The 17,056-nt window shown below is 37.8% G+C and overlaps 1 protein-coding gene across 1 annotated transcript in view; it reads right to left on the bottom strand.

Moving 5' to 3' along the window:
- Positions 1–17,056, bottom strand: part of LOC123266357 (protocadherin Fat 4-like) — a 261,115-nt gene that overhangs the window by 217,321 nt on the left and 26,738 nt on the right. The window contains exon 6 of the mRNA XM_044730596.1: positions 7,441–7,715. Coding sequence (XP_044586531.1) covers positions 7,441–7,715 — 275 coding nt within the window. The remainder of the gene's footprint in view (positions 1–7,440; positions 7,716–17,056) is intronic.

The raw sequence follows: 17,056 nt of genomic DNA, 5'->3' as shown, positions 1-17,056 counted from the left end.
GTCATAGACAAACAGGTTTTAAAGAGGGTATGGGAACTTAGTCTGCTGTCTTGAGGTTATCTGATGATATAAGATTAGGAATAGATCAGGGTGAGGTTACGATTGCGGTTTTTTTGGATTTTACGAAAACATTTGATTCGGTTGATCACTCTTTATTGTTATCAAAGTTGGTCAGACTGGGGTTTTCGTTAAAATCAGTACAGTGGTTTCATTCCTACCTGATTGGATGAGCCCAGTCGGTGGTCATTAATGACAAAAGATCAAATTGGATTAGTATTAAGTCTGGAGTACCTCAAGGCAGCGTTCTGGGTCCCTTGCTTTTTTCCATTTTCATAAATGATTTTCCAAAATGTCTACGTTATTGTTCATATTTATTGTATGCTGACGACATGGTTATTTATTTGCGTTGTAAGCTAGCTGATGTAAATAAATATGTTTTTTGCATGAATGAAGATATGAAGTGTGTTTCAGACTGGTGCCAAGCGAATAGGTTGCGTTTAAATGTATTAAAGACTAAGGCAATGATATTTTGCAGTGCGGTAAATGTGTGCAATGTTAATGCGAGCATAGAAAATTTGAGATTATATTTAGATAATAGATTGATAGATTTTGTTACAAGCTACAAGTATTTGGGCGTAGTCTTTGATTGTACTCTTACTTGGTATAAGCATATTGCTAGTATTACGAAGCGAGCGGCAGGAGCATTGTACTGAATACGAATGAATGATGCATAACTCAGTACGGCGTTAAAGAGAAAACTTATTGCTGGTATGGTCTTGCCAATTTACGATTATTGTGCTTGTGTATTAACGAATTTGTCATTTGAGCTTGAAAGATCGCTGTTAGTATCGCTGAACAATTGTGTGCGTTTCGTTTTATGAATACGCCGAGTGGAGCATATACCGAAGCATCGGCAGGTGCTTAGGTGGCTAAAGCCACCAAACCGAAGATTACAACTAATAGCTAGTGAGTTTTATAAGGCGATTTGTTTAATACGTCCAAGTCTTTTCGGTGACCTGTTATTACACAAAACTAGTGCTTAAGGTCGTACAGAATTAGGTAAAACAAATTCACTGCAGGTGCCTTTTGCGCGTACAGCAGCTTATTATAAATCTTTCATTGTTACTGGTTGTAATTTTTGGAATAATCTTCCAGTTGTTATTACATCAACTGAGACTCAAGATAATTTCCGTCATAAATGTTATTTGTATTTGTTAGAGTTAGAAAAGAGTCAGTATGATTTAAGCACTTGATTGTAAACCTGATTTTGATTTTGAATGCGAAGAAAATGTCTGTGATTACTTGCTAATTTTGCACTAATATTACTTTGTTTATAGTTTTATTATTATTGTTATTATTATATCAGTTTCTTACTACCTATGTATTTTCAACAATTTTGTAATTTTGTAATTATTTAGATTTGTGATCAAAAGAAGAATTATCTCTATGATCAGTAAATAAATAAATAATAATAAATAATAAATAATAGCATTGGTCAATAGTTCATTTTTGTGCCTAAAAATTCTCTTTTTTTATCAATGGAAGCTTGGAAATACCCTGAGACGACCTGGTGCACGTCACACAGCTCATCTTCGAGAAAATTCTCTAAGCGATTGTGAAACGTTTATTTTTTTGAAAAAAAAATACGTTACTTTACTCAATTTGGCTTGTAGAACATCAAAAGACGATCTGGTGCACGTCATACAGCTCGTCTACGTGAACAACCTCCTAGCATTGGTCAATAGTTCATTTTCGTGCCTAAAAATTGTCCTTTTCTATTAAAAGAGGCTTGGAAATACCCTGAGACGACCTGGTGCACGTCACACAGCTCGTCTACTAGAATAATCTCCAAGCGTTTGTTAAACGTTCATTTTTTTGAAACAAAATAATTTATTTCACTCAATTTGGCTTGGAGAACACCGAAAGTTGACCTGGTACACGTCATACAGGCCGCCTACGAGAACAACCTTCTAGCATTGGTCAATAGTTCATTTTTGTGCCTAAAAATTCTCTTTTCTTATTAATGGAAGCTTGGAAATACCCTGAGACTATCTAGTGCACGTCACACAGCTCGTCTTCGAGAAAATTTTCTAAGTGTTTGTTAAACGTTCATTTTTTTGACAAAAAATACTTTATTTTACTCAATTTGGCTTGGAGAACACTGAAAGTTGACCTGGTGCACGTCATACAGCCCGTCTATGAAAACAACCTCCAAGCATTCGTCGAAAGTTCATTTTTGTGCCTAAAAATTCTCCTTTTTTATTAATGGAAGCTTGAAAATACCCTGAGACGATCTGGTGAATGTCACGCAGCTCATCTACAAGAAGAACCCCTCCCTATACGTTCGTTATAAGTCTATTTTTTTTAACTAAAATTACTCTATCATTATACAACTAAACTTGGAGTACATCTGGTGATGACCTGGTGCCTGATATGGACTGTTGCTTCTTGTCTTTCAGGCAATTAATACACTTATTACCCTAGTTTGGATTCATATCTTTTTTTCTTGCTGTTTTCCTCCGATAGGTTAGTTTTATCAGGAATAAGTCCTAATTAAGTTCAACCTGATGAGTAATGTCACCTAAGTTATATTCAAGCTTTCTAAGTCAAGGTAATATCAATTCAAGCTCATTAATACCAATTAAGGTAAATGTAAGCTTTTTAAGCTAACGTAAGTTAAATCTAATCCAAATATTTCGACTCGGGAACTCAATTAATGAAACAATTCCAGATATTAATTAAATCAAATAAAATTAATTTCTGTTAATAAAAATCTCACTATGAATCTTAAAATGAATTTATCTCAATGTCGACTGAATGACTGTCGGGTATAAGTCCCCCTGAAAATCACTCAGTCCAAACTAACGAATATTATAAATTATTAGTTGATTAAATAAATAAATACAAGAGAGGAAAAGTAAACCGAGTATTAGGTAGATCGCACACGGAAAAAAATAAACTGTTGCTGCAACAGGAGGCAGTCATGTTGCAGCAACAGAAAAAAATGCTGTTGCTGCGACAGGATTTTCCTGCAGCTGCAACAGGAGGAAGCCATGTTGCAGCAACAGGATAAAGTCCTGTTGCAGCAACAGGATTACTACTGTTGTTGCAACTTAATAGTAAATTATAGTTGGGTCATTCCATGTCAAATTGACCAACAGTTGGAATTGACCCCTTTTGATTTGGATCAATTTCGGTCAGAAATTTTCTTTTATCATACAACAAACTTCTGCCAAAGGAAAAAAAATTAAAAAATTTTTTTCAAAAGATATGCAAACTCGAAATTTCGCTATTTATTCAATTTTATTTTTGAAATATCTCGTACGCTATTATAGATACAGGGATGGCCTTTCGATTGTTTGAAAGGGGACACTTGGGGCTTTTGAAAAAAAATAATTTGGAAAAAAATTTTAAAAAATGCCAAATTTAAAATTTTTGAAAATCGTCCAAAATGACGATCGACATTAAAATTTTGGCTCAATTTGTTTTGTATAGTACTTTGTACTGATCTTAAAAGACCCTGAAATTTTTAGAACTGTGTTTTTTTTTTTAATTTGAATTTTTAAATTTCAAAATAGTTATTTTCGATAGGTATGCGCAAGGGTAGGTATTTTGGTAAGCTTGAAGTAACGTCACGAGGCTGAGATTATGAGTGCATTCTCAACAAAACCGAGAACGTTGTTATCGGTCGAGCGAAGCGAGAACTCGAGGTCTCGAAAAGTGTCAACTCCAGGATGAGCTTACACCGTTCCAAATATCATTAGTAGACAAAATACAACGTCATTTCTTGATTATTGACATTTTTCAAGATATAAGCTCATCATGATGTTACGCTCATCGGGAGCTTTCATTTGAGTACGATTCTGTCAAAACCTTCATTATCAACAATTTAATTAATCAATATTTTTACAAATTGCATTCATTAATATTCAACCGTTGCCATGGTAACCGTTGCCAAAGTGGTTGTCATAGCAGTGAAAAGCGACAACAATGAAATCGTCACATCAGCTTTTTAATAAAGTATTCAAATTATTTAAACTATTCGAATATTCGATTCAAATTTCGAATCGAATAGTACTATTTGATTCGATTTGATTCGAGCACTATTCGCACAGCGCTTCAATTTTTTACTCGATCATTCATTTCTTCCAAACTGTATATGAATTAAAATATTTCATAATTGACAAATATATTATGTTGTTCATTAAAAAAAAACAAAAAAACCAAATACAATCAGGCTTGGCCAGATACGAACAGGCTTGGTCAGACACGAACACCCGTGAAAAAATTTTCTGATCAGACTATGTCAGGCCTGATATAAACCGTCCATATCAGGCCTGATATGGAAATTGGCCATATCAGACTATATATGCCTTGATATAAGTATATCAGACTATGTACCCGCCCCGGTAAAAAAAAATTATATATCATTATATTACATAATTATAAATGAAAAATGGCCCCATATAACTATGTATAATTATATATAATTATTTCCATAGGAAAAAAAAAATCGGCGCGAGTGGGAATCGAACCGGGGCCCTACCGCTTGAAAGACTAATTCACTACCCGTTTACCTAAGAGACTTACTTAGAGAACAAAGTTTATTATAACTACAAGTAATGCGAATCGTATACATGATCGATTCGTAGTGAATAAAATTTTTTATCTAATTTATTAATTATTAACTGTCAATATTTATATAATAATGGTATCTATATGTAGATTTATAAAATTATCTATGTATACATGAAATCGCAAAAATGATTCTACGATATATTGTTCAGGTACTTCGTTGCTTTAAAATTTATAATTTCTTTGAAATTAAAAAAATAATCGAGATAAAATGAGAATTGAAAGCTTAAGTTTTAATGGAATCATTTGTTTAGTATATGGAACTATATATTGCTGGAGGGCCTGGCTAACAATTTTTGAACTTGACAAAACTAATAATTTTTGTGAAATTAAATTTTTTTTTAATTCCTATTATTTCATCCGAAAAATACTATATATTAAAAGATTGTTAATCATTGGAGTAACAGACTCTTAGATAGAAAAAGAGAATGTTTTTTGGTAATCACAAAATACTCACTGGAGTAAAAAAAATTATATAGAATTCTATATGATTCATATATATACATCTATATAATTATAAATGAATTACATATGCTTCTATATAATTAGATATGAATCATATATAATGATAAATAGTTTTTTTTATTCGGGTATGCCTTTATATGAGTACATAAGACTACTTATGTGCTGGTAAGGGCATGAGTATATCAGACCATATGAATCCATATCAAGTTATATCAACCCTGATCAGGGATTTTTTTTTCAAGTTTATCAAAGTATATATAACTTTATAAGGTTATATCAGGGCATATCAGGACCTATTAAAAAATAATGTAAAATTAGATATGAGCATATCAAGCTATATCAAGTCTGATATAGACATATCAAATTGATAAGGCTTGATCAGGCCTGATATGGCCAATTTTCATATCAGGCCATATCAGGACATATCAAAAATTAAATATGGACATATCAGATCATATCAGGCCAGATATGAACATATCAAAAATTTTTATATGGCCTTATCAGCTCATATCAAGCCTGATCAGAATATTTTTTCACGGGCAGGCTTGGTCATATACAAACAGGCATGGTCATGAATGAATTTGTTTGAATCAATTCATAATATGGTGAGTAAGATATGAACCAATATATCAGTCTTAATGATAACTGGAGGTTTTAAATCTTATAGATTGGATAAGACGTGAATAGACATGAACAATCATGGTCATGTCTTGACATTTTTTCCTGGGAGAATAGAATTTTTTACTTCATTTCGAGAAGTAGGTGTTATATAAAACGATTTCTTGGCACCATTCAATTGCAGCAATATTTTTTAATCGAAAACCTAACAATGTAGAAAAATAAAGTCAAAGCTAAGTAGTAGAATACAATTGTTAACTTACATCAATCATTAGTTTGAAAAAAAAAAAGAAAACTCTAGTATATATAGTAACAACCTGAGCGAAGTGAGGGCTGGCAACCATCATAAATCTGAAATCGTGTTGTCTCTTGTTTCATCCTTAGTCACACAATATATTTTTCATCTAATCTGCATCGAAAGTGTGATTTTTAATGTCTGGAGCAAACCAAAACTAGAAAATTTCAGACTAGCAGCGAATAAAAAATGACAGTTAGAAAGGTTTGAAATAAACAAAAGATACTTTTGTATTACTCATGCGGAAAAAGTAGTATCTTGACGCTCGCTGTTGCGGTTGAAAAAGAGCCGTTTGACCATTTTAAAATTACGCGTGAGTTTTTTCATAAATTAAACTGTTATTTGAGTGCGACAAGTTTACTTGTCGCACGCAAATTATTCTTGGCGCTCTCAAACTATCCTTGTCACATGCAATTGACTGTGAAAACTGCTAAAATTAAAATAAAAAACAAAAAAAAAAATACAATCTAACTGTCAATATTAAAGAAGTGAAGTTGACATTACAAAGTTCATATTTGTAACGAAAGTAAAAATAATTTATTAATATTGAACTGTTTAATTGTGATGAAAATTAATTTAGCAGAAATATGATAATTTTAATAATTTTTGGAAAAAATAAATTATGACATGAAAATTTTTTTTTTTTAAATTGACATGTAGGAATTTTATAAAATAGAAAATACAATTTTTAAGAATAATTTTTTGGAACAAATTTTTTTGTTAAAGAAAATTAAAAAATTGTAGTGACAGCTAAATTTAATGTCATTTAATTTTATGTGTTGATTATTTCAGTGTATAAATTTATCTTTCGTTAATTAACATTAATTACTTTGCATTTATTATCTGATATATATTTGTTTCTTTTTTTTTCTTAACTTTTATTTTTTTTTAGGGACTGGGGGGGCTCCGCCTCCCTCCAACGTCCCGCTGGGGCTTTTTCCCTGGACCGCACTGGGGCTCCGCCCCTGGACCCCAATTTTGTACCCACATATATCACCGCATTTGTAATACAAAATAGTATGTGCAACTCGTGCGACGTTGTCGATTATCCACTCAAGTGAATGACCGCACTCGCTTCGCTCGTGCGTTCAACTTCGCTTTCGTGGGCAATTGACAACTTGTCACACTTGTTGCACAATATACTATGACAGAATTGAATAATGGGATGCAACTTAATTCAGCGAGCAGAAACCATCGGTTTTTGCTTACAGGAAAAAAAAACAGTCACATGTGTCTGAAATTGACTAGGTACGTGTTGCTCCATAGGCATTCAAGCTCGCAGTTTCGTTTTAATTTTACTGATCAATGCAGATTAAAAATATTTTCCCATTTATCACTACCTTAGTGAACTTTTCTCATCACAATTTCTTTCTATTCATAACAAATATTTTGTAGATGGTCCTTCAAATAAAATCCAATTTACATACCTTGATGATTAAAATCGTCCTATTGACTGGATCACTCGTTGTAATACCACCAGAATAAAAATCTATTTCAAAAGATGGTGCATTGTCATTTTCATCGACCACGATAATCGTAATATTGAGAGTAGCTTCTTTTCGAGGGTCTCTTGGAGGACCTTCACTGTTTGGTGTTGCAATAATAAGAATTGACATAATGTCTTGCGTTTCACGATCCAATGCTTTTGTTATTGTTAGATTCCTTGTATCTTTGTCCAATTTGAAAAACTCATGATCACCAACTGTTAACAAAAATTTAAACTATTACAAAAAAAACAGAAATTCAGATTGCTTTACAGATCGATTTCATTTGCTATTTCATATGCCTAGACATGGCTATGCATGATCATACATAATCATACCCAACCCCGCATGACCATGTACTGTAAGAAAAAAAGTTTATGTACGTGTCTGCATGAAGGAGTATAGCCTTGTATGACCATAGAAAAAAACTTTCTTGATCAAGCCTGATCATGCGTGATTCATGCTTGATAAAGCTTGCTCATGCATGATGTTGAAAAAAAGAACACGGGGTAAAGACATTTCGTATGCCAAAACAACCTGAAAATTGGGTACTCGAAAACGTACGGGCCGCGAAGAGAGCCTCTGCTCGCCAGCTCCGTAGCAGCTCCCCTTCCACCTCGAACCAAGCCTTCTCATTGGTGAGCATCTCAGTTACATTTCCACCTCGAACCGAGCCATCTCTTTGGAAGACCTTCTCGTCCTAAGATCTCAGTTCATAGTGAAGGCAAACATCGGCACAGTCAAGACGCTAACACCAACAAGAACGATCGAGATCCTTGATTTGGATGAAATCTTTTCCGAGAGCGAAGTCCGTGAAGCACTTAAACGTGAATTCACTGACAGCCTGGAGGTCAAACGGGTAAATTTGACAAAACCCACACCATGAGGAAATCGGGCAGCCTTCTGCGAAGTAGACGAGGCCAGTGCGATTAAGGCCCTTGACAAGGCCCGTATAATGATCGGTTGGGTGAACTGTCGTATACGCCCAGTTGCAAAAGTAACACGCTGGTTTAAATGTCTTGGTTTTGGACACCAAACACGTCAGTGTGCGAGACCAGACAGAAGCAAGTGCTGCTACAAATGTGGCGGAGAGAACCACAAGGCCGTAAACTGCACGGAGAAGCTAAAATGCTTCCTTTGTGCTCCGGACAAAAATGCCCAGGATGGTCTATGCCATATTTCTGGCACTGGAGCTTGCAAGGCATTCCGCACAGCATTTGTAGAAGCCACGAGAGGGCAGAAATGACACGCATACTACAAGGCAACCTGAATAGGTGGACCTTGGCGCAAAACCTGCTGCGCCAGCGTGTCATTGAAGATAAAATCGACGTCTGCTTTATCTGCGAGCAATATCTAAACATCGAAGGTAAAACATGGTTCGCAGACGAAACTGGCATGGCAGCAATTTGGATTGTGAACACAAAGAACGTTACCGTCAACAATAGCGGAAGTGGAGAAGAATTTGTCTGGATTCAAACCCCCACAACCTACTTCATGAGCGTCTATCTCTCACCTAACGAAGGGATTAGTGTGTTCCGACAGAAACTGGCAAATATAGAAAATGCAGTCACTAAATTCGACGGCGAAGTCATCGTAGCCGGAGACTTCAACGCTAAATCGGCTGAGTGGGGCGCTGCTTTCTCCGACACCAGAGGTAACGAGGTCGCTGACGTCGCGGCTAGACTCGACCTTATAGTGCTGAACACCGGGAGCACCACGACCTTTAGAAGACCAGGGTACCAAGAATCCATCCTCGACATCTCGTTGGCGACTCCAAGGACTGCCAACATGATCGAAGACTGGACTGTATCCGATGAATACAGCGGCAGTGATCACCAGTTCGTGACATTCAACGTTGGATTGGCATCTGCTTCGGTTTCACAACGCGACCTTTCTAAGCGGAAGTGGAATGCCAAGAGGCTTGATCCAGAGGCATTGCAAGCTTTACTTGCACGAAGCTGGTCTATCCTTCAGAACAACCTGACTCCGGATACCTGCAGCGAGACGGAAAAGGCAGTGCTAAATACGATGAAGGAAATTGCTGCCGCATGTGATGCCTCTATGCCGCGGCTGAAAAATCAGAGTTTCCCTAGGCTGGCGTTCTGGTGGTCAACAGACATATCAGAACTCCGGAAAAAATGCCACAGACTACGTCGGCTAGCAACGAGAGCTGCGAAATGCTCCCCCAATCAAGATCTACATTTAAGCGAGTATAAGCAGGCCAAAAAGAACCTAAAGCGGGCAATCAAAGCAAGTAAAGCGAAATTGTGGCAAGAGATCTGTAACGACCTTGATAAAGATATCTGGGGTAAAGCCTACCAAATTGTCACCAAACGACTTAGAAAGGCTCCACCAGAGGCACCGAAGTCTCCAGCCTTAATGGACAGCATTGTAGCGGAGCTTTTCCCCAAACACCCGCCGCGGGAGAAGAAACACTACACTAAAAACAGCGAAGTAACACCCTTCACAACTAAGGAACTACAAGACGCGGCCAAGTCACTCAAAACAGTAAAGGCACCCGGCCCTGATGGCATCCCAGCATCGGTGATTAAAACTGTAGCCCTGGAATACCCAGACATACTCCTGAACACCTACAACGCATGCTTGGCAACTGGCACGTTTCTCGCGGTCTGGAAGCGGCAGAGATTGGTTCTGCTAGATAGAGGCAAAGGTGGCCCTGTAACACGCTCGTCGTTCAGACCACTTTGCATGCTGGACATTGCTGGGAAATTACTCGAAAAGCTTGTACAAGGAAGACTACGAAACGACATCGATCGTGTTGGAGGCTTTGCCGCAAACCAACATGGCTTCCGGAAAGGACGTTCAACAGTCGGCGCGATCCAAACAGTCGTAGGGACAGCGAGAGAAGCATGGACTGGTAGCCTCAAAGCTCGTAAAGTATGCATTCTCCTCACCCTAGATGTCAAAAACGCATTTAACAACGCGAATTGGGGAGATATCCTAGACGCTCTGGAACACAAATTTTACGCAAAGCCAGAGAATTTGGCACTAATCGACAACTACCTTGAAGAAAGAAAGCTAATAACGGAAACTACAGAAGGACCACAAGAATACGCCATAACGGCTGACGTGCCGCAAGGCTCAATAATGGGGCCCGATTCATGAAACGCCGACTATGACGAGCTTCTTAAGATTCTGTTACCAAAGCAAGTAGAGCTAACAGGCTTTGCAGACGATGTCGCGGCCACGATAATAGTAGACAGCGTAGAGGAGGCCGAACTACTAGCTCGGGAAACCATTGATGCCTTCGAGATTTGGCTCGATAAACACCACCTGAAACTCGCCAAGCACAAAACCGAAATGGTCGTTCTGACTCGTCAAAAATGGTTCCCATAACCATTTGCTGTGGACATGGGAAGAACAACATTAACGTCAACAAGGGCCCTGCGCTATCTAGGGGTAATGATAGACGAGATACTATCTTTCCACGAACACCTCGACAGTGCATGCAAGAAAGCCAGCAAGACGGTGTCTAGTCTAGCATGTATTATGACCAACACCATGGGACCAAGAACAAAAAAGAGAAGAGTTCTTCTAGAAGCAGTCCACTCGGTACTGCTCTATGGAGCTGAGATATGGACAGACATATTAAAGCAAAAGACCTACCGGCGAAATATAGCAGCAATACAGCGGCGAGGCGCTTTCAGGGTTGCCTGCGCCTACCGCACAGTTTCCAAAGCGGCTGTATTAGTCATTGTGGGAGCCACGCCCATCGACCTATTAGCGTTCGAGAGAGTTAAACTCTATGACGCTAAAGATATTGACGAAAACATGAAAGACGCAAGAACGAGGATAAAGGCGGAAACGCAGCAAGAGTGGCAGGATCGATGGACATCGGGAGAGACGGGCAGATGGACCAGTGTTGCCAGAGCTCAGCTATCTCATTACCCGTGTGACTAGCCTCGATTACCCGTTTTTACCCGACAGAGGGCTAGGCTTTACCCGAATTTCACCCAACTTCAGATAACTCAAGTGCCATCTAATGAAATATTTTTTTTTCGCGCCAAATTACAAAAAACATCTACATTTTAACAATTAAACTTTAAACAATTAAATTTCAATTTGATGTTTTCAAATAATTATGAGGATACTTAAATAATTGAAATCAATAAATTATGTAGTTGAATTTATTATAATAAATATTTAAGAAATTAATAACATCTAAAAAATATTGACGGCTAACTTTAATATCATATAAACTATGTGATAATAAATTATGTGATGATAAATTATACCACCATAATAAGATTATAATTAAAAAAAAATCCCATTTTCTTTTTAATTTTGTATTACCCGGTTTTACCCGTTTTTTTAGATTTCCCGAGGAATTACCAGCAAAGAGTAAATTTACCCGAAAAACGGGTAATTACTCGCACATTGGCAGCACTGAGATGGACAGCGCGCCTGATCCCAAACATCAACGTCTGGCTTTCTCGAAAGCACGGGGACACGGACTTTTTCCTGACCCAGCTATTGACGGGACATGGGCAGTTTAATGCCTATCTTATCAAGATGGGTTTGCACAGCACACCAACGTGCAAATACTGCCCAGACAAAATTGACAACGCCAAGCTTACGTTTTTCGAGTGTGGTCGGTGGAAGGACGACAGAATCAGCACCGAAGAAACAATAGGCACAACGCTCTCCCCTGAGAGCTTGGCAACCTGCATGATCACAAAAAAAGAAAATTGGTCAGCTGTCGCAGCCTACGCGCAGCGCCTTTTAAACGAAAAAATCGCAAAAAGGGATTAGAAACCAGTAGTAACAAGAAGTAGGTGTCGTGAGACAAAACATGAACTGGATCGAAGTAATGCTAACGCGGTCCCGATCCAGTCTTCCCTGTAACATCTATGGGGAAAGGAGAGAGGCGGATGTTTAGTCAGTATTGTTGCAAAATAATATTGACTTCTGAGTCCGACATACCCAGGCACCAAAACCTAGTCCTGGCACCAACACCAAGTCCTGGCATACGTAAATGTATTCTACCTCCTCTATCAAAAAAACACACACACACACACGTACATAGACATAGTGACAACATCGCGGGGGTAGTCAGGGAAGCTTTCTATGACCTTAAAACGTCGAGATCTGATGAAAACTCGATTTTTGCAAAACGGGGTGAAAACAATAACTTCTTGATTTTTTAAAATCTTCGATTTTCTCAGCGGGAAGTTAAAAAAAAGTGCCAAAAGGTTAATTTGTGAAAATGTTATAGCAATTTAAAAAATAAAGAGTGGTTTTTTTTTAAAATTTGTAACTTTTTCTGGGTTGGGTAGAAAAATTTGAAAAAATTCAGAAAAATGTCTTTAGTAGGATAGAAAATGATAAAAAAGTTTCAGCGAAATCGAAGGGGGTCGGGTCAAAACCTCGGTGACTTGGCACGGAATGCCCCATATATATATTAGGGTGATTCTTTTTTTTTATTTCTTTTTTTCGGTTCCATCGTAAATTCTCCTTAGAAATACACAAAAAAAACTTTCCTCGACCAAGGTGTGTGAAGATTTCCTATTGAAAATACACAAAAACTTTGATTTTTTATTTTTAAATTTCTTAAGCTCAGCGGCATTTCATGGGATCGCTTTGTCCGAAAATGGTTTTTTCTCAGAATTAAACGCTCTCCAAAAGTGCCCATTGCGGCAAAGTCGTAACTCACACAAGCGATGCAGTATGGGCCACTGAATAGAACGTTATTTCTTCATAAACGACTGAAAAACGTTTACATGGCATTTCGACCACAACCTAAGAATCAATTTTTAACTTCCCGCTAAGAAAATTGAAAATTTTTAAAAATCGGGAAGTTATAGGTTTCACCCCGTTTTTCGAAAATCATGTTTTCAACGGATGTTGACGTTTTGAGGTCCTAGGAAGCCTCCCCGAATGTTTCCGCAGTGATGTCCGTATGCCTGTGTGTGTGTGTGTGTGTGTGTGTGTGTGTGTGTGTGTGTGTGTGTGTGGCCGTATGAAAACCTCTCATAACTTTTGAACGACTTGACCGATTTCATCGTGGTTGGTGCCATTCGAAAGGGTTTGACCAAACTTAGATTTTGAGTACCATTTAGACCGATTCATAGCAGTAGATTTTGATTCGCGACCAGTTCTTAGAGTTATATAATGCTTGCTTGGCGTTAGGAGCATTCCCAAAGGAGTGGAAGAAGCGGGCAATTATAACGTTTGTTAAAAGCACCGAAAAAAACGCAAATGACCCTAAATCTTATCGGCGAATTTGCCTCCTTTTGGGATTAGGTAAGGTGTTCGAGAAGCTTATCAAAGAGCGACTTACTGCCACAGTCTTAGAGGAGGGGAACATTTCGAGCCGACAGTTTGGTTTCACAGCCAAAAAGTCGACGGAAGATGCAATTGTGGAGATGCGCCGATTATTAGATTCTTCAGAGAAGAGACTGGTGGTCGGACTTCTTTTCGATATCTCCGGCGCTTTTGACAAAATGTAGTGGTCGTTAGTACTCGAGGGCCTCAAGGCCAGAGGCTGCCCTAGAAATATTTACGCGGTAATTTGGAATTACTTTGAGGACAGATCGGTCGCACTGTCATGGGGTTTTGGTAGTAAATCGAAAACACCGACGCGAGAGTGCCCGCAAGGATCAGTGCTAGGACCATTATTTTGGAATATCATGTTCGACGATCTCCTCAAGAAACTCGAACTGACAGAACACGGGAATAAATTTGTTGCATTTGCTGATGATTTGCACGTCTTAGTAGAGGACTCTTCAAGAAAGGAAATAGAGCGTAAAGGTCAAGTAGTAGTAGATATACTGGAATGGTGCTGTTCCGCAAAGCTCGAACTGTCGAAGTCGAAGACTGAAGCCATCTTCCTCAAAAACGTATTTGAACTTTGCGGTCCACGTAAGGACAAAGAGAGCCCGTACTCCTATAAAGCAAAAGGACGAAAGAAAGAGTCCACGTACAAAGACATACCGCCAAAAATGGTAATGATAGGAGACTCAAAAATTAAATTCAAGACTAGCGTTAGATACTTAGGAGTACACTTTGACGAGGGCCTTAAAGTGAAAAGTCATATTAAAACAAGGCACGCGAAACTAAGTAAGGTATTCGGGCGTATGCGACGTATTGCGCCAGCGGAATGGGGATTGCGATACCCAGCAATGTCCACCATATACAGGGGTTTCTTTATGCCTATCGTCACTTATGCGGCGGCGGCTTGGAGAGATCGTTGTGATGTGGAGGACTGGAAACACCTTTGGGTGCTACAGCGTCAGGCGCTAATAACAATAACTACTACCTACAAGACAGTATCGCTTGACGGGATATGCGTAGTCGCGGGTGCAATTCCCATTCAGCTCGTAATAGAGGAACGGTGCGCGCGGTACAACCTCCGTATCGGCAAACAGGCTACCCTCGGAAACGTCACCGTGCAGCCAGATGCGGAGGATCGCCTTGTAACCCTAAGAACTGAAACCATACGTCGGTGGCAAGAACAATGAGACACAACAGAGTACGGCCGCGGAACTAAAGTCTTCTTCCCAGACGTTGCAGAGCGTCTAAGAAGCAAATGGATCAGCCCTAACTTTTGGCTGATCCAGATCCTAACCGGTCACGGCTGCTTTAGAGAATACCAATTCAAGTACGAACATACGGATAGTAAATTCTGCGACGAATGTAGGGAACCTCAACGCGAGGTGCTCAAAGACATATGGGGATGGAACACGGAGTAGGCGAGCGTTGCGCGTGCAATTGCCACATCCCAAAGTAACTTCAAGCTTTTAAAAGGTTTCAGTAAAGTAGTAATGTGTTGCAAACTTCAAACTTAACTAGCTAAAGAAAACGCGACTAGGGACGAGACTCAACAGACATCCACCTAGGTATTATCTTTACTTCTTCTTCTACTGACTCAGTTTCATCGAAAAGAGCCAAACAAGCAAGATTTTCATGTAAGTACCACAAAAGCCGAGACAATTTATCGAGTGTTGCATTTGAAGTTTCTGGATGTATTTTTCTATAGTCAATAAGATCTTTTATTAATTGCAAATCCGAGTTTGGAGCATTTATTGCATTAGGAGCAGTAAACCATATTTTTATATAAAATATTACAGTGAAAACACATATTTTCTGCAATATTTTTTTTTCTCTTGGTGCTATTTGAAACTGGTTTCCGAACATATATATTCTCAAGTAATAGAGCTTTTGATAACCACCGTGTGTGGTAAAAAGCACCAGGGGCTTTAAATTCGGCTCTATGACTTTTGATACCACCCAAAAAGATACAGCTCAGCTCCAAAAACTCCTTGTAATCATTTCTCAGATGATGATTCTAACAAAGAATAAAAAATATTTAATAATTGCAGTAAAAAAAGAAGATATTTTCAGAATTTTAAAGTAAAAAATATTATTTAAAAAGGCAACATTTATAAAACTGAACCACTTAAAAATTTGAGTTACCTCGAAGTATATGCAAAATAACTATTAGAAAGATCTAATGACTTAAAAAGAAATTAACTTTATAAATAATGATTCTTTGACAAGCAAAATATAATAAGTCACGGCCAATTTTATCTTCTAATAATGCACATACACCATTAAAATAACCTAAAACAAGAAATTCTTTATTAATAAATAGTTATTTAATCATCAGTTATTCAAATTTTTGACTCAGCTTATTTTTTAACTCAACATTTGTAAAAATAATTAAAAAAATAAATCAAATTCTTATTTGAAAATTTCTTCCCAAGTCAAAAACAGATGCTGCGATAAAAATTCATTCAACCACAACATTAACTTACCGGTATTTGAACTAGTTGTATTAAAGTACATTGCTTTAACATTATCGCAAAGATCCTACTCTGTCAGCTTTTCAAAAATAGCTGAAGCTTGGCTTTCTCCTGTGCTATCAGAGAGAATCGGAGTTTTTAAATTTTTGTCAGTATTTATTCCGGTGACGTGTATTGATATTTGTTCTGCTTTTGGTTCGCCATTTCCCGCAGGAAGCACCTTTCCATCCCAGTGCACTACGAGAGAGTCATCAAAAATTTCTTCTTCTTTTATCGTACCGACAATTTCTTCTCTTTTTGAAATACACGCATTGCGAATAGTGGAGTAACTCAAATTATATTTATCAATGTCAAGTCCTAAGCTTTCAATAACAGCATAAATGATGTACATCGCATTACTGTTACTAGTTTTAGTTCTATCTAATGCTAATACTAATTCCGAACATAAGCTTGTTACCGTATTGTACCCTTTTATCATGGATTTTGTGTGTATTTATTCGACAGTAGACCAACACATAAGCTTTTTACCGTGTTGTGCCGTTTTATTATGGATTTTGTGTGATATTTAGTCTCGGGGATATTTTGTCCGGGGGTATTATTTTTTGGGATATTTTGTCGGAGGATCAAGACGTCTGATACCCTCACAACTTTTGCCTTCGCGGAAACCAGCCTGTTCTTCAGGAAACAGCCTGTTTTTTTCTGCACATCCTTTTAGCCATTCATTGATGATCGATGTAAAGATTTTCATTGTACAATTAACCAAGGCAATGCCACGATAATTAATCGGGTCATTT

The sequence above is a fragment of the Cotesia glomerata genome, linkage group LG5, assembly GCF_020080835.1.
Source record: "Cotesia glomerata isolate CgM1 linkage group LG5, MPM_Cglom_v2.3, whole genome shotgun sequence".
NCBI classification, from domain to species: Eukaryota; Metazoa; Arthropoda; class Insecta; order Hymenoptera; family Braconidae; genus Cotesia; species Cotesia glomerata.
The sequence above is the reverse complement of the archived record's forward strand: the minus strand, read 5'-3'. Positions and strand labels throughout refer to the sequence as shown.